We start from the raw sequence: 25,324 nt of genomic DNA, 5'->3' as shown, positions 1-25,324 counted from the left end.
TGGAAAGAAGTAAACAGGAGAATATCTACTGATGACGAGCATTCAGTGTGGCCCGTGCTAATAAGTGAAGCAGAGAAGGGTCGATGGAAGGTGGATAAATGCATGAATGCGGAAATCAAGGCGAATTCCGTGAGGATTTACCTCGAGGTTTTCGGCCATACTCTCCATCATCAATATTGTCCGTTATTCTTTGCCAAAATGCTTTACATGCAGTTTGTACAAAAGGAGGGGTGGACTTCAGCTCCAAATAGATTGTACAAAATGTCAATGACATTCGATAAGAGACATTCACCCTTACCTACGAGGAGCTAAATCTTGCGCTTAAAGGGGCTACTTTGGAGCTGAGGGTGCATGTAGATTCTCTCCTCGAATGATTGAATTGGACAGAAACAGAGGCAAAGCGATCGCAAGATTTTGCACAAACTCAAGCGTTGCCTCGAGGAGTGCAACAAACACATGACACTGTGGATGCGCAACGTTTAGGTGGCGTTGTTGTAAACATACACATTCAGGATGCCGTAATGCATCATGGCATATGAGGTGCCGTCAATTTCGAATTAGATGAGGAAGAGAGGGAAGGAACATGATACAAATGTAAAAAATAGGAAGTGACTCAAAAGATATTCATAGCGAAAGAGTAATGGCATGAAACTATATTCATGGAGAAGCGTGGCTCATGTACAATGGAAAGGAGTGGATGGAATACAAGTGAAGTGAAGTGATGGAGCATTCTATGTGGACGTAGGAAAACTAAGTGAGAGAGCCTCAAAGGAGATGGGTATGGACTAAGGGAGTGGAGAGGAGCATCGCTATAAGTGGAAGGTAGGGTGACAAATGAGGAGTGTGTGTGTCCATTACAAAGAAAAGAGCCTTCTTAAATAGGCAAGGTGAGGTTGTAACCCCCCAAATATAATAATGCTACTTTTCCAAGTTTGTCCTCTTCCTAGCCCATAGTCGGCCGCACCATGAATTGTAAGTGACAATAGTTGGGCTTCTTTTTCCCTATGCTCCAGACCATATCTTAGATCCTTATGAGTTGCGCAGCATATACATGCCTGGGATAACCATGATCAATGGTAGAAATTCCTGCCACGATCAAACACCAGATATGTCAATATGGCGAAGTCTACATCATCCACCCATTGTGGTTCTAATGGCACGCCATCTCGTCTCATGTGGTCTATGAACCCTGGATGTTGCATCAAAGATCTATATAAATCTCCACTCCCCCCGGTTTGGAAAGGAGAGAGTTCCACCCCTTTCGTCTGTCAGTATGGAGGAGAATATGTTGTGTCCCTTAGAATACTATCTCATATTGATTCTTGCATGCATTGCTCCATTTCTCTTTCCAAATCAAGAGGCCATCAGGAAAAACTTCAAAGGTCTCAAAGGTAGGCATTACATCAGTCAACTCCTTTGTCTTGTCCTTGTAACCAACCTCCTTAGGAACCATGTTTGTACCATCAACGTGGTCAAACCATACCTGATTGCACTGCTCCTCGATGTCAAGAAGGCATCTTATTGGAACACTTCAAGCACCATTGGTAGATTATCCTCATGCATGTTCTCAATAGGTTCCATAAAATTCATAGTATCAAGAGGAGAAGAAGGAGAAGAAAGTTCACCATCATACTCGGCTATAGAAAGCATAGATTAGAGTTGTTGGGAAGTAGCAGTTACCATTTCTTCAGGTGGGTTGGTAGCATCCAGAACATATACCTCCTCATCAGTGAAGTCCTTGTACCAAGGTCCAGCACCTCTATGTCTGAATCTTCAGCGTATGATTCGCCAAGTAGATTCAATCGTGGACCATTTGGGCATTCATTTTTGTAATTCGTTATCCACTTTGCGTCTTGAAAACAACCATCTTTCAGGTGACATCCAGGAGACATTGCGGAGATGCTTAATTGCAACTACAGCCAGCAACATTATTACACGCGGACGTTGTCGCATAGCATCCTTGACTTTAGATACAACCAGCTCACCATGACAAGTAGAAAGTACCCGAATCCATTACAGCTACTTTTTCAACAGTTCGACATTCAGGAACTTCTGCTGGGGGGCAACAATTTGACGAGCATAACCCTTCCAACGGCACGCTTCTGGAGCATTAAGCCGAGGGGATCTACATCAGCTCCTTGATCCCGTTCTTGTTGATACATTCAATTCTGCAGAGGGAAAGGTATCGATCATGAGCTTCAATCATCCAATTTAATATATAAAAGTACACACATTTTTTGGGGGCTAAAACTATTTCATCATATTACTGAGATGGGAAACCCCAAAAAAGGGGGTGAAAACCCAACTACAAAAAAGCAAAAGATAAAGAGGATCAAGACCTTTGTGCACACACACACACACTCTTTTTTTTAAAAGTAAGTCTAGGGCAAAATGTATCATATGATAAAAAATTTACAAGAAGACGAATCTCCATGATGGAGGCTCTTTTGTAGATCACAAAGATAAAAAGAAAAGCTTCATGCAAGAAGCATCTAAATCACCCTCATGGTAGGCTCTAAAAGACTCATAAGGCTGAATGATCCGTTGGATGAGCGGGAAAGTCCCCCTCTGGAGAGTATGTTCCCTGTTGGGGCCATGTAAATAAACAATCCAAGATTCGGAGTGTAGTGCAGATGAGGAAGGTTTGTCAGTGAAGAGGTACCGGGAAGCAAGGAACCTGTGAACAAGGAGTAACCAGAGAAGAGGATAACTAGCCCCCTCTGTTTACTGAGGTTGGTATCGGCAAAACCATCAGGGGGGGGGGGGGGGGGGGGGAGTGGGGGGGAATAATAGCAAATTCCAATAGGAAGCCATCAGGAGTCAAAAACAGAGGACTTGGCTCCAAAATAGAAGAAGGGGGGGGAATCAAAAACTAAGATTACCACTGCAGAGGAACCAAAGGCAGTGGAGCAGACCCGAGGCAATCACAAAGGTGCCAAGGTTCCTGTAAAACTGTCGGTACCACTGCCATATAGAATCAACCAATAAATCAAGAAGTTTTGCTGACAGTGGGTTCTATCAAGCGCCATAGAAGGGGCTGAAACCTTTGTAGGGGCAAGAGCTGAAAAGCTATCTTGGGTCTCTGCAAATCCTTGCCATATAGTAACCATGATCAGGACAAGGATGGCAAGCAAGAGTCGTCTCCCGAGGATCTTCTCATACCCTATGGGTCCCATTGACAGTGGGAGAGGAGGGTGGAAGCAACAGAGGGAGAGAGAGGAATTGCCGAGACAAAGGAAAGACACAAAGGAAGAGTTGCCGTCGAGGAAGAGGTACAGAATACGGGGAGGAACCACAGAGTGCCTGAAGGAGATCACCGGCAAGCCAACGTGCAGATGAAAGCGGCACTGGGCTGCATACGGGGGCAGCAAGAAAGGATCTCAAGAAGCCGGAAAACAAGAGCTAACACACTCTGCCAAGGACCCTTGGATAAAGTCGCACGGGTGAAGACGGGAGCCGACCGATGCGCGATGAAGGAAGGGGGGGAGAGGCTCTTGATGAAGCAGTAGGCTGCTATCAATAGTCTGGGGCACACGGCACAAAATATAAAATGATAAAACCAAATCAATCACCCCAACAGAAGATCTGAGCAGGGCTCACAGCTCGGAGCAGATCTAGGAAGATGCTGACTAGAAGAAAGGCATATAGGGCACTGCCAACCAGTGGAAGAGGCACAAAGGGTACTGTTGTCACCAATTGGCCGACCATTTGGTCCATCTCCAGATTTTGTGTCTCGTTCACTTGAGGCCAGGCCGGTGTCTCATGTGAAGAGGCCAGTATTTTGCTGACATGGACGGGAGCCAGACTGGTGCCACCCGTGTGTTAGCAGGATGGTGTCGTATGGACGGGAGCCAGACCAGTGCCACCCGTGTATGACCTGGACTGTGTTCGACCCATGGGACTGTCACGCCATGGAAGAGCCAGTATTCGTGCCGTGTTTTGCCTATGGGACTGTCACACCATAGGGAGACTCGTGCCTGGAACTGTGTCTTACCTATGGGACTGTCACTCCATAGGAAGACTAGGTTTTTATGTTTTTACGTCGTGCCAGTTTTGTGCCGACAGATATTTTGTACTTGTTCCATGAACGGGAGATATGTCCATGTTACTATTTGCACATGCACACATATTTTGCATGTTTGAAACTGTTTTCGCATGACATGTATTTGTGTATTTGCCTGCTTGACGTGTTACTTACTGAGCGGGGACGCCTGCCAGTGAGTCGTGAAGTCTGCTCTGTATTCTGACGAGTTTTGGTGCATGTGAACAGGTGGTAAGTATGTTGCACATGTTGTTTTTATTATTTTATTCTAACCCCTTTGTTTTATAAGGTTAAGTGTTCACATTCATTTAAATGTGGGCACCACTTTGGGCACCCACTTAGGGGCCAAGGTGGGGAGCCCCACTTTTAAGTGAGTGTGGGGGTGGGCATGGTCACCTACCCACACTAGTTCCCCCCACATGCATGCGTGGAATTCACTAGAGAACACCTTAATTTTTATAAAAAAAAAGACTCTCTCCATCAAGCGTAGACATCATCGCTTCCACCTTACGTGAGAACCAGCGAACATCTCTTCAGGCTGCGCACATATTCTGATTCTGTGCGCCTTCATCACCCTGAGCTTCATCACGTGCTGCCGGTTGAGCCAAATCAAAGGCGGCTGTTTATGCTGCTGCTGGTTGCGCCTACTCTTCCTATAGGCGGCTGCTTCTATTCTCCTACAGGTGGGCTGCGCCTGTGTACAGCAGCCAGGCGTACTCCCTTCCAGGCGACCCTGAACTGCTGCGGCTACTTCCCCAGGCATCAGTACACCAGCAGGTGGCGCTGCCCTCTCATCTGCGTGAGCTCTCCTGCAGGCTGCACGTTTTACACCAGTAAACTACCCTTTCTTCTCCCTTCCTACAGGCGGCTACTTCCCCAGGCGACAGTACCTGCTGGCTGCCCATCCTCTACCGGCTGCACCTCTCCAGCCAGTAGAACACTACCCTCAGGCGACTTTGCTTGAGCTCCTCCACACTGCAGCCAGGCCTCTCCTCCCTTGCAAGTGGATGCTTCTTCTCTCACAGCAGGCGGCTGTGTCTTTTGCGGTGATACTTGTCTTGGTGGTTCACCACGAGGCAACTGTTTCTTCAACAAGGGTGGCTTCATCATACCACGAGTATTGGTTTTCTATCAACCATCTACAAGTAAGTGAATTTCAGATTTCAGTAAAGTATTTTATGTTTGTATCTCATGGTGACAGGTCTACTTCCAGAAAAATTTTGCCTTCTGAGTTGTCTCATGGAGAGACCATGCCATATGCAGGTAAGTCACATGCATCTGAGTTTCGAGTTCGTGGAGCACATGCCACCGTGTCCCATGAAACTTCTATGACGGCCCATGGAGCCCATGCAGATAGGGCTGCCCCGTTGGATAAGGGGAAAAGAAAAAGAGAAGACCATGAGCCTCACGCCAGGAAGCTCAAGGAATTCAAAGCAAGTGACAAATCTGTCAAATTTGATGCTTTTCATGGTGAACATGATGCTTCTAAGGTGTTAACATTTGTGGCATAGTTCGACATTGCTTTCAGCGATGAGGACTTCACAGAAAAGTCAAAGGTGCGCCATGCTAGCATGTTTTTGAAAGGGACTGCTGCTCATTGGTGGATCACTGAAAAGATCACCAAGGATCTCATCTCCACTTGGAAGGAATTCAAGGATAGATTTTATGCTCAATTCTTGCCACCCAATGCAAAGCAAACTCTCACTCAAAAGTGGGACAGGCCGGAACAAAGAGACAATGAAAGTGTGCAACAGTATGTTAACAAATTCTGGAAAGTGTTGCTGGAAGTGACTCCCTTCATGCAAATCACTGAGGATGAAAGAAAGAGGAAGTTTCGTTCTGGACTGCAACCAGCATATAGATCGGGTATTGAATTGCACCCGAAACATACGTTGCAACAACTCACAGCTTCTGCTCTTGCTACGGAGCAATTGGTGCTCAAGATTAAGTAGGATCAAGGAGGTTCCAAGGGGAAAGACAAGGCTGTCCCAAATCAGCAAAAGGGTGGACAGCCACCTAAAAAGAACTTCCGGGAGCCTTACAAGGGTGGTAAAGCTGAAAATAACACATCTAAAGAACAGGGCCCAAGGAAGAACAAATTCGGATTAACCCCGGAGCAAAGAGAGCAATATGCCAAGGATGGAAAATGCTTTTCTTGTGGTAGCAAAGACCACATGTTTCGATAATGCCCAGATCGCAAATCAAAGCACGAGGACAAGCACACCAAAGCTAATGTACATGCAGTTCTTGATGTGCAAGGAAATACAGGTCATGATACAAAAGAGCGTATGGTTTGCAAGGCTTGGGGGCAAATCAAGGATCAGCCCGCACTCTTCATGTTTGATGACTGTGCAACTGACAATTTCATCTCTATGCAAATGGCAGCTGCATTGGGAATTGAGGTCGAGCATATGGGACCTCAGATTGAAGCCGAAGCTGCATTTATTGGTAAAGAGGTGCAGGTTACCCCTTTGATAGGGAAGTTGCGTATCCATATCCAGGGCTACCTTGATAATGAGCATTTCTTAGTTGCTCCACTGAATGGATGTGACGTATTGTTGGGCAAGCCGTGGCACCATAGGCTTGAGCCCCGCAAAGATTACAAGTCCAATATGATTTCTTTTATGCATAAAGGCCGCATGCATTTTATTGATACTGGCAAAGAAGGGGATTCCATCCCACTTATATCACACATCCAAATTAATAAAGCAATGAAAAAGAGTCTTTCAGCGTACTTGGTTTTTGTGCGTGATAGTCTTGTGCCAAATCATCAAAATGTGGATGCTATGTCTTATGATAGGCTGAATTTTCTTAATGCATTCAACGACTGTTTTGCTGACTCGTTGCCAGGTGAATTACCTCCCCAAAGGCCCGAAGATCACCGTATAGATCTTGTGCCAGGTAGTTCTCCTCCTAACAAACCCGCATACCGAGTGAGTGCTGCACAACAAGAAGAAATCATGAAGCAGGTAAACGAGCTTTTAGAGAAAGGTTTGGTTCAGCCCAGTTCCTCACCTTACTGCTCTCCTGTGCTTCTTGTTCAAAAGAAGGACGGATCCTTCCGTATGTGTGTGGACTATAGAGCTTTGAATAAGCTTACCATCAAGAACAGATTCCCAATTCCACGTATTGATGATATCTTGGATAAGCTTGATGGCTCAGCTTGCTTTAGAAGACTTGATTTGAAGAGTAGTTATCACCAGATACGCGTGGTGCCACAAGATGTCCATAAGACTGCATTCAGGACCGCCTTCGGATTATATGAATTCTTGGTAATGCCTTTTGGTCTCACCAATGCTCCTGCTACTTTTAATCATATGATGGATAGGATATTCCGACCCCACCGCAAGTTTACAGGAGTCTTCTTTGATGATATCTTGGTTTTCTCCAAGAATGAGCAGGAACACAGAACTCATTTGGTCACAATGTTCGAAGAGTTACGGAAGCATAAACTTTTCGTCAATGCCAAGAAAAGTGAGTTTTTCCTTTCAGAGATTCATTATCTGGGTCATATTGTATCCAAAGATGGAGTTACAATGGATCCTGCAAAGATAGAGACCATTCGGAATTGGCCCGAATTGCAAAACGTACATCAAGTACGTAGTTTTCTAGGATTATGTTCGTACTACAGGCGTTTCATAAGGCATTTTGCTATGATTGCCACTCCTCTACATGATCTCACGAAGAAGAAAACTGCTTTCAAATGGACTTCAAAGGAACAGGATGCTTTCTTGCAGCTCAAGCATGCGATCATATGTGGTCCAGTATTGATTGTTCCTGACTTACACAAGTCATTCGTGGTTGAATGTGATGCTTGTGGTGATTGCATAGGAGCTGTCCTAAATCAAGAAGGGCATGCAGTTGCATACGAGAGCCGTCGTTTGCATGATGCTGAGCTTCATATGGATATCTATGAGAAAGAGCTCTTGGCTGTAATTCACGCCTTAAAGATTTGGAAACACTACCTTCTTGGGGCTGAATTTGTAGTCAAGACAGATCATCAAAGCTTGAGATACTTTCTATCTCAAACCAAGCTTTCAGAGAAGCAGATGAGAATGGCAAACTTTCTTTCCATGTTTCATTTTCAGATTGTGCATACTCCAGGAAAGAAAAATGTGGTGGCCGATGCACTATCTAGGAGGCCTTATGTTGCTGCAGTCTCAGTGGCCTCTCATGGAGACCTATCTGCTATGAGAGATTTGTATCATTTGGATGCTGATTTTTGCCATATATGGACTGATTTGATGGCTGGTCATTCACATGCCTCTTATGTTATCAACGAGGGTTATCTCATGAAGGATAATTGCCTATGTGTGGTAAAGGATTTGCGTCCAAAGGTTATGGACGAATGTCACGCTCCACCTTATGCTGGTCATAGAGGTATTATGCCTACTACTCGCATGATTCAGAGGTATTTCTTTTGGCCGAGCATGCGTAAAGACATTGAGGCTTATGTGCGTGCATGTATTACTTGCCAAAAGGTGAAATTTGACAGGCAAAAGCCTCCAGGTTTACTTCAGCCATTGCCTATTCCCTCGCAACCTTGGGAAAGTATCACGATGGATTTTATTATGGATTTGCCTAGATCCCAGCATGGGAATGATGCTATTTGGACTATTGTGGACAGGTTTAGCAAGCAAGCTCATTTCTTACCCGTCAAGAAAACCATCAAAGCTGATCATATGGTAAAGCTTTTTCTTGCTAATATTTTCAAGCATCATGGTATGCCTAAATCCATTGTTGGGGATAGAGATCCCAGGACTACCAGCCTCTTTTGGAGGGCTTTGTTTGATAATATGGGTACTAAACTTGAGTTTTCATCAGCTTATCATCCCCAAACGGATGGCCAAAGTGAAGCTGCAAATTCAGCTGTGTTGGATTTATTGAAATGTTATGTGGCAGATCAAAAGACTGCATGGGAGAAGTATCTTCCACTTGTTGAGTTTGCCTACAACAATACGATCCATGCTTCCACAGGAAAGGCTCCGTTTGAGATTATTTATGGCAGAGTGGTCTTGCCACCCATCCTTCGTACTAAGGATGAGATTTTTGCAGCTGATGAATATGTTCGTGACTTGGATGTTGCCTTTGGTCAGGTGCGGATAGCCATTGCAAGATCTCAGGATAAGCATAAAATGGCTGCTGACAAGCATAGAAGGGACATGGAAGTCAAAGAAGGTGATTGGGTATTGCTGAAATTTGAGAAGGCTAGGCTTCGAAAGAGGCCAGGACGAGAAGGATCATATCCTAAGCTTTCTCCTCGCTATTATGGACCCTTCAAGGTGATTCACAAGATCAATGACGTGTCCTACAGGCTTGCTTTAAATAGTCATTGGAAGATTCACAATGCTTTTCATGTGAGTCTATTTCGGAAATATGTGGGGCCAGATCCTGATGAGCCTGTCACAGAAGATCCGCCAGAAATTGAAGAGCTTGAGGAGATCCTTCAGCCAGAACAGATTGTTTTTCACAAGGAGAGAAAGCTACCTGCAGGAAAGCTTTCCAGGAGATACCTTGTGAAGTTTAAGAATTATTTGCCTATTGATGCCAAGTGGGTAAATGAGGATTATTTTGCAGATTATCCACAATTGTTGCAGGCATATCTTGAGGCTTTTCAGTTGAGGTCAACTCTTTAGAAGCCCGGGGGGATGTCACCAATTGGCCAACCATTTGGTCCATCTCCAGATTTTGTGTCTCGTTCACTTGAGGCCAGGCCGGTGTCTCATGTGAAGAGGCCAGTATTTTGCTGACATGGACGGGAGCCAGACTGGTGCCACCCGTGTGTTAGCAGGATGGTGTCGTATGGACGGGAGCCAGACCAGTGCCACCCGTGTATGACTTGGACTGTGTTCGACCCATGGGACTGTCACGCCATGGAAGAGCCAGTATTCGTGCCGTGTTTTGCCTATGGGACTGTCACACCATAGGGAGACTCGTGCCTGGAACTGTGTCTTACCTATGGGACTGTCACTCCATAGGAAGACTAGGTTTTTATGTTTTTACGTCGTGCCAGTTTTGTGCCGACAGATATTTTGTACTTGTTCCATGAACGGGAGATATGTCCATGTTACTATTTGCACATGCACACATATTTTGCATGTTTGAAACTGTTTTCGCATGACATGTATTTGTGTGTTTGCCTGCTTGACGTGTTACTTACTGAGCGGGGACGCCTGCCAGTGAGTCGTGAAGTCTGCTCTGTATTCTGACGAGTTTTGGTGCATGTGAACAGGTGGTAAGTATGTTGCACATGTTGTTTTTATTATTTTATTCTAACCCCTTTGTTTTATAAGGTTAAGTGTTCACATTCATTTAAATGTGGGCACCACTTTGGGCACCCACTTAGGGGCCAAGGTGGGGAGCCCCACTTTTAAGTGAGTGTGGGGGTGGGCATGGTCACCTACCCACACTAGCTTCCCCCACATGCATGCGTGGAATTCACTAGAGAAGACTACACCTTAATTTTTATAAAAAAAAGACTCTCTCCATCAAGCGTAGACATCATCGCTTCCACCTTACGTGAGAACCGGCGAACATCTCTTCAGGCTGGGCACATATTCTGATTCTGTGCGCCTTCATCACCCTGAGCTTCATCACGTGCTGCCGGTTGAGCCAAATCAAAGGCGGCTGTTTATGCTGCTGCTGGTTGCGCCTACTCTTCCTATAGGCGGCTGCTTCTATTCTCCTACAGGTGGGCTGCACCTGTGTAGAGCAGCCAGGCGTACTCCCTTCCAGGCGACCCTGAACTGCTGCGGCTACTTCCCCAGGCGTCAGTACACCAGCAGGTGGCGCTGCCCTCTCATCTGCGTGAGCTCTCCTGCAGGCTGCACGTTTTACACCAGCAAACTACCCTTTCTTCTCCCTTCCTACAGGCGGCTACTTCCCCAGGCGACAGTACCTGCTGGCTGCCCATCCTCTACCGGCTGCACCTCTCCAAGCTACGTATGCCCCTACAGGCGGCTATGGCTGTGCGCTTGTGTTCCAGCCAGTAGAACACTACCCTCAGGAGGCGACTTTGCTTGAGCTCCTCCACACTGCAGCGAGGCCTCTCCTCCCTTGCAAGTGGATGCTTCTTCTCTCACAGCAGGCGGCTGTGTCTTTTGCGGTGATACTTGTCTTGGTGGTTCACCACGAGGCAACTGTTTCTTCAACAAGGGTGGCTTCATCATACCACGAGTATTGGTTTTCTATCAACCATCTACAAGTGAATTTCAGATTTCAGTAAAGTATTTTATGTTTAAATCTGATAAGGGATTCATCCCGCTCGGCCAACACCCGTTCGGTGCCGGGTTGTCCAAGCTCTATTGGAGAACCTCGGTCCAAAGGTGCTGAGATCGGGAGAGCCAGGCGTTAGTACGAGAGCGCCTGTTTGTGCGTGGTCTCGGAACACCAGTGAGGCGCTCTCCGCGGAGTCCAGTGAAAGCACAGGACCGTAGAGATTGAACCACACTAGTGGTCGTACTGCTTCAAGCTTCTACATCGAAATTCGACTTCGAGCCTATTTGTTTGGTACTGTTTTCATATGTACATGGACATTATCTGGTTCTTGGAACCCATGGAGCATTGTATTCATTAAATACTCCCAATAAATATATCATATATTGAGGGGGGGTCGGCCCGTTCCGGCCCCAGTGCTGGTGTCCATCTTTCCATTTCATTTCATTTCAATTTCAAGTTGTATTAAGTTGTCCATTTCAAATTTGTGGTTTTAAAGTTGTGCTATTAAGCGTGTGGGTGTCCAACGGAGTCTTTCCCGCTTGACGGGATCGGTTTCAACTGTCGACTAGCAACAAGAGGGGATCTTGGGACAGAGGCAGGCTGAAGTACTGCCGACCAGCTCTGGGTATGCACAAGGCACTGCCGACCAGTGGAAGAGATAGATGAGGCACTGCCGACCAGCATAGGGTGCATAGGAGAAGCTGCCGAACAGAGGAAAAGGCAAGGGAAGCTCTGCCGACCAGAACAAGGTGCACACAGGGCACTGCCGATCAGGATAGGCACAGGAATAGGTGTCGTCCTGCAGTAGAGGGCCACAGGGTACAGAAAGGAAGAGGAACTGAAGTCGCCTGTAGGTGGGGTGTCAGCTTCAGTGACGGAGAGGATCGGGGAGCACCGGGTGCTCTGATACCATGTCAAGAGTGGCAGCGGAAGATGTAAACATACTGAAGCAATAGAATCACACAGAAAACACCAGAGACAACAACACAAGATGTGCCACCAAACAAATCTCCTATATATCAGCCCAAGAATGGGGCAGCAACTGTGATACAATAGTCCTGAACAGGATGAGAAACAGGAGCTGCAGAAGGGGCTGAACTGGAGCAGAGGATAGGGGCACAAGGGGCTGCAATCTGGGGCAGCAGTGAATGCACAGATGGGCTGAAGAGGAGCAGCACTCAGGGCAGTGCTCACGGGAATCAGGGTGACCACTAGAAAGGGGGAGACTGATCACAAGGCACCTGGGAACAGGAGGAGCACAGCCTGGATGGGGAGTAGGGGAACTGGAGGAGGAGCCTGGGAGCAAGGAGGCTGGGGTCAGGAGGCAAAGAACACGTGCCTGGAGGTTGGAGGCAAGAGCCACAGAACTGGATGGGGAGCGGGGGAACTCGGGGCTGATCACTGGGCCAGCAGGGCTATGGAGCAGGGGCCTAGGCAACACGAGGAGTCAGCCTGGGAGCAGGGAGGCTGAGGTGGGCTGATCAGGACATGGGCTGCAAGGAGGCTGAACAACAGGGCCTGGCAGATGGCAGCAAGAGGATGCGAGATCTGGATCAGCAAAGGCTGGAGGAGCCTGGAGCAAGGAGGCTGGAGGAGGCTGGGGCAAGAAGGCTGGAGCAGCCTGGAGCAAGGAGGCTGGAGGAGCCACTAAACTAGTCAAGACTGACCCAGGGGGGTGGAGGTATTTATAGCCTCCAGTAGGAGGGTCGGCTAGAAGGGGGTCGGCCCTGGGAGCTGTCGGCCAGGGCTGGGGCCGACTGGGCTACCGACTGGCCCCAGGTTGGGTGCCTCTAGGTGCCCCCTCTGAGTGTAGGAAGAGCCTCCGAAGGATGGGAAGATAGTGCCAGATACAGGTGCAGAACCGGGAATGAAAGAACCTCACGAGGGGCGGGCACACCCACAAAGAAGCCCTCACTCAGAGCAGTGTGCACACAAGTACACTGTAGACAGGAGATGCATATAATGCTAACATCTAGTCGGTCAGATCTAGCCGACCAGGCCCCTCAAATGGGGCTGGCCAGCCCCTAGGCAGCCCCAACTGGGGGCTGCCTTCCCTTATGCTGTCCTCCCTCTGCTGCCCTAACTGCCCACCCAACTGTCTACAGGCATGTCCCAAGCCAGCCTCATATCAATGCCTACAATTGGGACAATGACCTCTATTCTAACACTACTATCATCCTCAGCGCTGGCCTTCAAAGACACCTAGATGCACTTCAGGTTTTCTGCGACACTCATGATTTGAGGTCAACCTTGGGAAAACCAAGGTCATAATCTTCAACACTTCTCGACCTGCTATGCACCGAGAGCAGTTCCTTTTCGTTGGAAACCCAGCGGAGATAGTTGGATCCTACACATATTGGGTGTTCTCTTCTCACGACCGATCTTTATGATACGCCTGGCCATGCAGGCCCAGATCAGTAGAGGATACGCAGCACTTGCTAGGCTAGAGCGACAGTGTTACCACTCACATTTTCAGGACCTGTGGACCAAGTCTCTTCTCTTTGATTCTTTGGTCTGCCCAGCAGGCATGTACGGCAGCTCTTGTTGGGGGACCGATCTCTCAGATATGGAGTGGGCACGTGTGAAGCGCCTACAAATATTGATGTTTGCTCGGATGATCCACAGCAAACCCTCTGTACCTCATCTGATCCTACTAGCAAAGTTTGGCGCCTCAACAATGCAGCTCAAAGATTTCGGCTCTTCATGCGACGGCCACCTTCGACTACCATGGCTAGCCCTATCCTCCTCCATGGCTTTATCTGCCAAGGGGGACCAAATATGTGTACAGTCGCCTCACCAGTTGGTTCACACAGCTAAGCCTTGACACGGTCGGTTGCCTCCCTTTCAGTACAACCTCGACGCTCCCTCATCCTATGCCTATCCCACTGACCAGGAGGTCAACCAGATTATACAAGAGGATCTGCTCCAGCTCCACACCTTCAGGACATGGCTCCTCCCCCTCAAGCTTCCTGTGAAGCTCAATTTTTACCTCCGGAACTACCTCCATATATTTTGCAAGAGGGCTTCATTATTCCCCCAGGCTACACGCAGGTTCATCAACCACATGCACTCCAGATCGCCCTAGGTTAGTTCAAGGTTTCATCACACAGACTGTGGATTGAGAATGGACGCGCAGAGGGTATCCCCCACGAGGGCCGCATATGCACACTTTGCGACCTATAGGAGATCGAGTCGGAGGAGCACTTTGCCCTCAAATGCCCTATCTATTATGCTATTCAAGGCCGTTACCATTGCCTTTTCTACGATGGATTCGGTCCTCTCTCAAAAACTCTACAATACCCAGATTAGCGGTGCCTAACAGCGTTCATCCATGAGATGACCCGCCTCCAAGATACATCTCTTAGAGCATGACAACGCATCTAGCCTACATCGCCAAATACCTCCCAATAGATCATCACCGACTTCTTCTAGTCATAGGACACTTCTCCTCAGTCTAGCAGACAACGCGGACGTGAGCGAGATCCTGAGCCACGATAGCTACGACTTCGGACAGACTCCCACATCCGAGTTCGCAACCTCCCGTCTATGCTATCAAGTCGCCCTACTGGGATCACTATCACATTCATTTGCCATAGGGCCACCCACCGCCCCGACAAGCAACCATCACCAAGTAGCGCGACGTCAACGGCCAATCATCCATCGCAATATTTTTTTCCGGCCTACTCGACGGCCCCTCTGTGATTGGCCTCTGACAACCACCCTATCATTCCTTTTTTGTAGCATCATTTTTTGTACCATTTTTATACCATCTGGAGATGGATAGACATTTTTGTACCAGTATCAGTATCAGGACTACACACACTGTCCTTGATACATTTTTTTTTGTAGACACGATCTGGTTGGTCTGTTTTGAGACCACCACCGTCATGCCCATTGTATCAATTATCTTTAGTCTCATAGACCTTCATGGTCTCCCGAAGACTTTAATACTCTCTCTCTCTCTCTCTCTCTCTCTCTCTCCAGATTTGGAGCAAAAGGTGGCCATGCAAGAGAACTCCATAGCCAATTTGGAGCAAAAAACTATCACTCAAGAGGAAAAAATATGTGAGCTGGAACAGACCTTGGAAAAAATAAGAGCAAATATGGCACAACAGCCTCAAATAGAATGCAAGAGAGAGATAGACACCTCAGTGACATGGGCAAGTAAAGTAGTAAATGGACATGCCCAGGCAGATGCACATCTAGACAAGGGGAAAAAATCAGAAGATGGGATAGATGTCAATGAGTACAGAGAGAGAGAAAAAAGATCACAGAATGTTGTCATACGAGGTCTAGTTGAAAAAGAAAAGGAAACACCCCTCTCACTTGCAAAGGACGTAGGGGACTTTTTTGTTGAGCACTTTGCCATGCAAGAGGTTATGGTTTTTGGGGCACACAGAGTAGGAAGAAAGAGAGATGACAATTCAAGCCATCGGGCAATTGTTTGCACCATGCTTGACCCACACAAGAGAGAAATCATTTTGGACAGCAGCAAGATTTATTTGAAGGGAACATCTTTCTACGTGACAGAAGACCGCACCCCCAAGCAGCAAGAAGAAAGGAGACGTATGTATGAGTCCCGAATTAAAAAAAGAGAGCAAGGAGCTGAACATACCCTTTAGGAACACGAGGCCTATGGAACCTAGAAGAAGCTGAAGATCATGTTTTGGAACTGTTTGGGAAAGGGACATACGCAAAATTCCTAAAATTAATGGATATGTGGTGCACTCCATTTGGCAACAGCAAGTAGGCCTACGAGGGCAAGGAGGGGTAGCATGCATATACAAAGAACATATACAGGACATGATTTCCATCGTCAAGGATGACATCCACAAACGCTTTATATGGATCATGGTAAAAGGAAGCCACTCACCACTTTACATTGCAGGATGTTACATTCCTCACAAAGAATCCCCCTTTTACCAGAGACACGAGGTTGACCCATCTCAGCCACTTGGAGACCTATGCTTGGATATAGCTATGTTCAGCAAACAAGGAAATGTTTTGCTCATTGGTGATTTCAATGCACGGATAGGAGACTTACAGTTTCAGTACCTTACTCAGCAAGAATACATAAAGGACCATGAGATAGAAACTGACCCCATTTGGTGTAGATGCTCAGAGGATAAGGAGGTGAATGCACATGGTAGAGCATTGGAACAACTGATGAACGGGATGCACATGTTGGTGGTAAATGGTACAGCCCTTTTCCCAAAATCAAATTCTCCTACTTGTTTCCCTGCCAGTGGGGGGCCTAGTGTAATTGACTATGCATTGATTGGTTTGGAAGCTGGCCATCTTATTCACAATTTTTCACTTGGCTCAATATGCCAAGGCAACTTTGAAAGAGCATAAAGGAGCTGAGTGTAACTATCATATAAATGAGGCAAAGAAGGTGGATTATGCTGAGACTCTAAAGTCCTGTCTGCTGGAAAAACAGAAAATTGGGTGGACAGAATTGAAAAATGCTATCCTCACTACAGCCAAGTCAGTGCTGAGACTCTAAAGTCCTGTCTGCTGGAAAAACAGAAAATTGGGTGGACAGAATTGAAAAATGCTATCCTCACTACAGCCAAGTCAGTTTTGGGGCATAAAAAGAACAGTAAAGAATGTAAGAAAGGGCTACCATACAATGTATGGTTTGATGCTGAGTGCAAGGCAGCTAGGAATGCACTAAAGGGGATCCCAATGGGAGATGAAAGAAGAGCAGCTGAGAAACAGTTTCATGCTCTTACACGTAAAAAGAGACGTGCGCATATTGTGAAAAAGGAATGGACAGATGCAATTGACTTTATCAAGCATCCTAGAAGAGCATGGAAAGGAATTAAACAAAGGCCAAATGATGTCATGGGAGATTTTACAGAAACAGAGATGTTGGAGTATACTCAACAACTCTACACACATCCCAAGGCTCGGCCCATGGTGAGCATGCCCCTCAGCAGTAATACTCATGGTTTGTTCTCATTGAAAGATGTACAAGATGGCCTCAAGAAAATGGTAAATGGAAAGGCAGCAGACACTCTACATCTCACAGCAGAACTTATTAAGTGGACAAATGAGCACACGCAAGGGCACATAGCAATGGCACTAAACCAAGCTTTGGTGCATGGTTTCCCAACAGAATGGCAAGAGAATTGGATCAAACCAATCTACAAAGGAGGTGACCGCAATCAATTAACAAATTATAGAACCATTATGGTATGCTCCACTCTGGCCAAGCTATATAGCACAATAGTAGAGGCAAAGTTGAGTGCTTGGGCAGAGAAAGAAAAGAAAAGAGCAATGGGACAAGCTGGTTTCAGACCAAAACACTGTACAGTGGATCACCTAGTCACCCTCCGAGTTTTGATGGAGGAAACCCGCCTCAAGGGGAAGGCACTCTTTTGTTGTTTCATTGATTTTAAGAAGGCATTTGATACAGTGCCCAGGGATGTGCTGTGGGAGAGAATGGAATGCATAGGAGTGCCTAAGGAAATAAGGTTTGCTGTCTTTAGGCTTTATGAGAAAGTAAAATGCCAGCTAAAATGTAAGGATGGGATGTCTCAAGAATTCTATAGTAATATTGGGGTAAAACAAGGATGCCCGCTCTCACCCACTTTGTTTGGCATATGCATTGATAGACTTGAGGAGTTGGTGAACAAAGAAGCATGTAAAGAAGAGCTGTCCAACCCCCATCTAGCAAGTCTTGTGATTTGGTTGCTTCTTTATGCAGATGATGTGGTTGTTTTCACTGATAGTGAAAGTAAGATGCAAAAAATGATGGATATCTTCAGCATATTTTGTGCAGAAAGTGGGATGGCTATTAATGTCAACAAAACTAAACTCATGATAGTCAAGACTAGACAGCCAAGCAGCCCCCCCCAAATCTCATACAGAGGCCAACCCATTGAGACAGTGCACTCATTCAAATACCTGGGCATTGAAATTCCAGCCAATAACAGATGGAACAGCTGTGTACAACGGAGACTTGATGCAGGATGGGGGAAGTACTTCCAATTTGAAAATGAATGCAGCAATAGCAATACAAGAAGGTGGCAAGTACGAAATATGATCTTTGGGGCATATGTGATACAGACAGTACTCTACGGAGTAGAGGTATGGGGTGGGAGTATACCACCATCAACATGGAATGAGATAGAAAAAATGCAAAGTCTTTCATAAGGAGACATCTGGGCATCAAGGCTACTACACCATACTCTCTGTTACTCCTAGAGACAGGATGTATACCCATAGAACTACATGCCCTAAAGCGAGTACTCAGATACATCACAAAGGTGTCAAGTGCATGAATAATGAAAGGCTACCAAAGAGAGCATGGGAAGAAAGTCAAAAGCTCCAAAAGACAATCAAGGGCAAGATTTTGACATCCGGATGGACACTGGACCTAAGAAAATGGTTCAAGAAGTGGGAAGTAGAAGAGTACTTAAACTACTCTTCAGAGGAGATTGATGAAGAGGCTTTTCATTATGACTTGCTGAATGCACTACACAGGAAATGGCAAACAACTGAAAACAGAGATAAATTTGAGTACTATCGCACATATATCAACCCCGAATATTGGTCAATTTATACAGGAAGGGAGACAACCACGCAGAAATACATTTGCACACCTATGGCAATGCATAAACGGAGGGCTTTAGCCTCACTTCGCACCAGATCACACCAGCTGCAAATTGAAACAGGGGGATGGAAAAAGATGCCAAGGGAGAGTAGAATATGCCAATTATGTGATCAGGGTATGGTTGAAACAGAAGAACACATGGTAATGATATGCCCTCACTGCACACATTAGAAAAGAGTTCAATCACCTCCTTGAGGGACATAACAAACTAGCTGATTTGCTGCATAAGGGGTCACCTTCAGCTTTAGGAACATTTGTGTCTAAGCTCTTCAAGCATAGAAATACACCTGAATCTTAGAAGGTGGTTTCTCTTTCTACCCTCTTCTTTGGGAGGAGCTTCCATGTATTTGTGATATTGTATTGCTCCGGTCCCATAGGCCGGTTTTGGTCTTCAGAGGACGATAATATATTCTCTCTCTCTCTCTCTCTCTCTCTCTCTCTCCCCCCCCGAGCAATCGCCACCAAGCAGCGTGACATTAGAGGCCAATCATCCATCGTAGGATTTTTTTCGGCCTACCTGACGGCCCCTCTATGATTGGCCTTTGACAACCGTCTCACTCCTTTTTTTTGTATCATCAGTTTTGTGTACCATTTTTTGTATCATCTTGAGGTAGATAGACATTTTTTTGTATCAATACCAGTATCAATATCAATAGAAGGACTAGACCCATCGTCCTTAATGTGTGTATATATATTGGTAGACACGGTCTGGCTGATCTGCTTTGAAACCATCAGCGTCCTGTCCATTGTATCAGTCACCTTTAGTCTCATAGACTCTCTCTCTCTCTCTCTCTCTCTCTCTCTCTCTCTCTCTACGTTGTACTGTACCCTGACATTGTGGAGTTTTCCAGACACGGAGAGGTCCTCCTTGTTGGGGACTTCAATGCGTGGACAAGTACACAACAGACATCCCTCTTGGCTTTCCACTCAGATCCGGTCTTGTTACCTAAGGTGGACGCAGAGGACTCGGGCTTCTCCTGCTCCTCGACCAACAGTCGAGCCCCCATCACAGCATATGGACAGGCTCTCTTGGACCTCGGATGCATACATGATATGGTCATCTATAATCACCCTCTTCACATCGAAAGGGGTCACCCACGCAGCACTTAAGCTTCATAATGGCCAAGCTAAGGATCATGAGGGCCTATGTACCAAGTTTATTGCCTATGGCATCAAAACATTGGCCCCATCCTGCCAACGTTATTTAATGAAGCTCTTTGTTACGAGTTCCCCAAGACCTCAACCCTAAACACCATTACACCCATCCACAAAGCAAGAGATCCCATGGACTCAAGCAGGACCATCATGACTAGGAATGTTATGTCCAAGATCTATGCATCAGTTTTAGATGGTGAGGTCAGTACCAGTGCAAAGGTACGCGGACTCATGGCAACCGGATAGGCCAGTTTCAGGATGGACCACTCGACGTACGACCATATCCTTACACTCCAGGGGATTATTGAGGAGGCCAAGCACAGGAGACCGAGAGTGTATTGCTGCTTTGTGGATTTCTGCAAGGCATTGGACACAGTTCCCCATGCTTGCCTCATCAAACAACTGCAAGAGTTGGGCTATAACCAAGAGATCATTTGGGCAATGGTGGCTCTTTATGAGAGGGTGACGAGCTAGGTCCGATCGGCACTAGCTAGACCACAAAGATCACAAGCACTATCAAAGTAAAGCAAGGATGCCCCCTATCACTGAACCTCTTTGGCCTCTACATCGACAAGCTCGAGATGACCATCGGTACACTCGAAGGTGCAGGCTGCTCTCTTGCGGTGGCTACTGAAAGGGGGGTAGCCGGTCCATGCCGAGGCCCAGTCATGTGAACCAACTAGAAAGGTGGATGTACCAACATCGGTAGTCCCCCTTGGCGGATATGGCCATGGAGGAGGATAGAGTTAACCATGGTAGTCGGAGGCAGCCATCGGATGAGGAGCCGAAATCCCTGACCCTGTGTAGATAGTTGATGCCCTGGAAGGCCGCATCTAGCTGCAATGGTGAGGTGCCGAACTCTGCTAGTAGGATCTGATGAGGTACGAATGGTTTGCTATGGATCATCCGAGCAAACATCAGTATCTATAGGCTCTCTACTCGTGCCCACTTCGTATATGAAAGACCGGGCCCCCAACCAGGGGCGCCATACATCCCTGTTGGACGGACCAAAGAGTCAAAGAGAAGTGACTTGGTCCACGAGTCCTAGAAATGTGAGTGGTAGGACTGTCACTCCAGCTTGGCCAGTGTCGCATAGCCCCTACTGATACAAGCCTATATAGCCGGGCGCATCGTGAAGATTGGCCCTTCTTCTGAGCATATAGCCCATTGCAACTAGCCAAGCCTTGTACCTATCAAGGGCACCATCACACAGCAGGCTTACACATTTATTTCCCACTGCCTTCTTTTCTACAAGCATATCCACGACATCCCAGTTGTTACTTTCCTTCCTTCGTGGAGTTTAATACCTCCTACATGGCTTGCATCCAATGTACATTATCATGAGGGTACCCAAGCAAGCTGACTCAGCAAAATGTGACCCTTCTGCCTCATGTGTGTCTCTGCAAGTTTTGCCCCAAAAGGAGCAGAAAGCTTACTCTCCTTGAGAGTTTTAACAACTTTCTTGTGTAATTGCATCATCCACACGCTGTATATCTATAGGTTCAGGCATGCACTGAATTGAGGCATCTAGCACATTGACCAGCCGTTGCAAATTCCAATTTATAGTGGGCATATCAGCCCCTGCATCAAGTGCAATGAGTGGGAACCCCCCAAACACATCATAATTTCCTTGGCCTGCCACATTTTAAATTTAGCAAGGGGCTGCACTGAGTTATCACCACCTTATCATCAAGCTATCCACATAGCTCTTGCAACACAAGAGCATAGGGCAAGCAACCAAATACACGGAAGAAATCCATTGATGGCTTCCTGTCAAACCAAGCCTGAAAAGGTGTGATTACTTTCAAAGCCTTTGTGGGGCATCTAAATTGGTACAAGGCATTCAGAGGAGTACTGATTCGGAAGCCAAAGCATCACAATAATGCATCCTCAATGACCCTCCTAACCAGTCCAGAACCAATAATAAGCCATAGGGAAAGCCATGTGCACCCTTATGCCTAGACATGCTAGCAGACACAGATTGTCAAGGGGACATGTAGCTTGGATACAAATAGTCAGCACTAGTGGGTAGCATGCACAATGTGCATAAGAATCAGCATTCAGACAATGTGATTGCTTTCCTATACAATAAAGAAAGAAAGAAAGTTTATTAAAAGTCTTAAGAAGACCACAAAGGATCTATGACACTAAAAAGATCATGATACAATGAGCTGAGTGAGGGGAGCCTCTAATCCGGTCTCCTAGCAAAAAAGAAAATAACACCATGATCATCATAAGAGTAGTGGTACGTGAAAAGAAGGAAGACATTTGTAGAATGGTATCAATTTATTTTCCCACTCAAGGCTGGTGTCAAGGATGAATCAAGTGGAGCGTCAGATGGAGCATGATCTTGCAATGGTATGAGATCCGTGATAGAGCATTGATGACAACCAGCATTGTGGTCATGTACGGCCTCTGAGATATAGCTGTATGCCTAACAAATGCCACTATCACCCCTATCGGTGACCAGTCATATCCCCCTCCTAAGGTACATAGAGGGAAGATCCACAGGGCAAATTTGTGCATCAACACGCTCGCAGAGCTGCCATGGCTCAGACTCTAGATCTCGACTCATGCGTCTCCCCGGAGTTTGTGGACTGTATCATCGAGCTAGAAGAGATCCATCATCATGCTCTGAGTGGAGTCTGGCTGTATGCCCTAATCCTGCATCCATCTGGAGTAGACGGTCCCTGTATCAGATCATCTCATGAATGCAAGCTGACAGGCATCCCTGATCTAAATGTGACAAAAGTTGGGGAGGGATCCATAACAATCTCTGAAGAGACGGCCTCGGATCTCTTTAATAAACAAGGTATATGAAGATGAAGTGCTCCCCTGACTTGATCTCCCGCTGTCACATAGAGTGCAGATACGATCCTCCTGAGGTATGCCCTCAGCCCATCCACTCTCCATGCATAACCAGTGTGATGAGACTCTAAGCTGACCAATCAATATCCTCAAAGAGTGTGGGAGGTGGATCCGAGTATATCCTGGTGGGTTGATGAAGCCCTCCAGTGAGATCCATAGGCAGTGGTCCCCGTAGAAGCTGAGCTTCACTAGACGCTCCCTTGTTTTAAGTTCTATCAATGGAAGAGACTTCACACTGACTCCCAACTGGCGGGTCTGATGCAAGAGAAGGGAAAGACAAACATATAAATCAGGAGTAAAAGAATGTGGGCATGTAGATCAGCTTAGTTTAGGAGCAGAGCAGCAATTCCCTACTGGCGCAGCAGTAGATCTCAGCACATTTGTGGAGTTCCCTCAAGCAGATTTCAAGGAGGCATAGACATGCTCTCAGCCCCATCTGTGATCAGACTATCTATGCAGCCAGTGGTCAAGTTTACATCACTTAATGTTATCAGAACACTAGCTAGACAGCTTGTTACAATACTCGACTGTTGGATATCTTCCCCAGACCAGCAATCCAACCCTACAAGCTTGGTTCAAACATGAAAACTCATCATGCATCCCCTTCTGTGTACACGTAACAGCAGACAAACACCAATATACTAGTGAATGTGGTCAAATCATATGGTGCTGACAGCATTTCAATATCACCATCATCCATTCCCTTCTAGTCTATGGGAGGTGTCTTCTATATTAGAAGTTTCACCTTGCAGAAACAATGCCCCTGATTACATTGTAACAACAAGTGACATGCTTAGAAAGCAGAATGATCCCTGTGAAGATGTCACTAAAAATGACATACCAAGATTTCCCAATGGTCTCCCCCACTTTCCAGGACCACAATGTCTTAAGGTGCAGTTTGTGCACACATTTCAACATCGATAATGGGTTCTCTACAGGAAAGGACCCTGAACCATGTATTGGGGGGAGCCACGATCAGTTTCAACTCAAAGTGCTTTCCAAGAGACACGTGTCACCACAGGAAGAGTACTTTCTCATTGCTACTTGAAGGGTAGGGGGACCACCCACAATTCCCATAATAGACCACACATCAGAAACTAAACTCATACAGCACCAAGTCAACAATACCATAAAACCTCTACCCCTTATAACCACTGTCTATGAGAGACTAATGAAACGAGGGCTATATGTCAGGAGTCGAACACAGCAAAGCAAGGAAGCTGCTGTCTAAAGTCATAGCTGACTCCCATAAAGGTTGCTGTAGAGATTGATCTAGAAGCATACATATGACAAGGCTGAAGAGACAGTGAGAAGAGGGAAGGAAATTCACAAAGCATGCATTCATCTCTGTATGTAGAACAACGACAGGATAAAAGAATTATCAGAAACCACAAAAGACCTAAAGTGTTTACATAAGCTCAATTTGAAGTCCTTGCTTTACAGCAGATAATACTTCTATCAAAAGGGCACTACAAACTTGAAAAAGACCACCAACAACTCAAATTGAACTTTATTTCAAAATAATTTTCCATCTGTTCCCCATATATAAAATATATGCTAAATCATTAAAGACAGACTGCAATCGCATTGCTTCCTCTAATTGAAATAGTTTCCTTTAATGGGTTCACCGTAAGGAGCCGATGAGGCGGTAGAAAGCGTAGATCGATTCTTTGTAAAGCATTTTACGAAATTGGGAATGCAACTCCTATCTATGAGCGAAAGAAGGCTTACACAAAACAAGCAAATATCAAAACAAAGAGCCGTAGATAGTTGCCCATATATCGTTTCATATTCTCTCCCATTCGTAGTTTCAATTGCGTACCACAGAGAGGCCACCCATAACTCTCCCTGAGCCCGCGTCCACAGTCCCAAAACTCCCCAGTCCAGGGCACAGGCGGTCGGCCCAAATCCTCTACCGTCAAGTTCCCAAAGGGGTTCAAGACAAAGCTGAAAATGGAGGACAGAATTCCACAACGTCCTGAACGAGCAGGATCAATGGCGCATTCATCCAAGATTTCAAGGTAGCCACTGTCTCGCAACCAGGCATCGAAGTTGGCAGGCGGGATGCTGAGGGACAAGGGGTTCGCCACGAAGGCCATCAGTAGAAGGTGATTCCACATAAGCTTCTATGGTATATTCTCTACAAGTACTTTGAGAAATGGCAAAACAAGCACCAACAACTTCGTATTAATACCATTACCGAACACTTCTATAATAGTAGACGAACTTTAGTCCAATTTGTCTATATGGAATTACTTGAAAACAAGGTGGAAGATCACTTAGGCACTCGCATGCTGTGCAAGGGTGGCATAGCTGTAGTTATAATGAAAGGACTAAATCTTCAAGCAAAAGTATACGTTATAGAGTGATATGTCCAAATAGGGACAAGCGTACCATGTCCTACTTGTTCATTTGAAAAT

At 46.2% G+C, this 25,324-nt stretch overlaps 1 protein-coding gene across 2 annotated transcripts; it reads right to left on the bottom strand.

The window, feature by feature from the left end:
• Positions 1-784: 784 nt before the first annotated feature.
• LOC147606246 (PRA1 family protein H-like) lies at positions 785-25,045 on the bottom strand. Of its 2 annotated transcripts, none has more exons than XM_086792778.1 (2): positions 24,636-25,045; positions 785-2,168 (listed from the first exon to the last, which is right to left on the bottom strand). In XM_086792778.1, exons 1-2 carry the CDS (start codon positions 25,022-25,024, stop codon positions 2,126-2,128), a joined length of 432 nt encoding a protein of 143 aa, XP_086648904.1. In that variant the 5' UTR covers positions 25,025-25,045; the 3' UTR covers positions 785-2,125. The 2 variants fall into 2 exon arrangements, with proteins under 2 accessions (XP_086648904.1, XP_086648905.1); XM_086792779.1 differs by having other exon boundaries at positions 24,727-25,045.
• Positions 25,046-25,324: the final 279 nt, after the last annotated feature.

Source organism: Cibotium barometz, chromosome 58 (assembly GCF_041138505.1).
Source record: "Cibotium barometz isolate CiBa-2024 chromosome 58, ASM4113850v1, whole genome shotgun sequence".
NCBI lineage: Eukaryota > Viridiplantae > Streptophyta > Polypodiopsida > Cyatheales > Cibotiaceae > Cibotium > Cibotium barometz.
The sequence above is the reverse complement of the archived record's forward strand: the minus strand, read 5'-3'. Positions and strand labels throughout refer to the sequence as shown.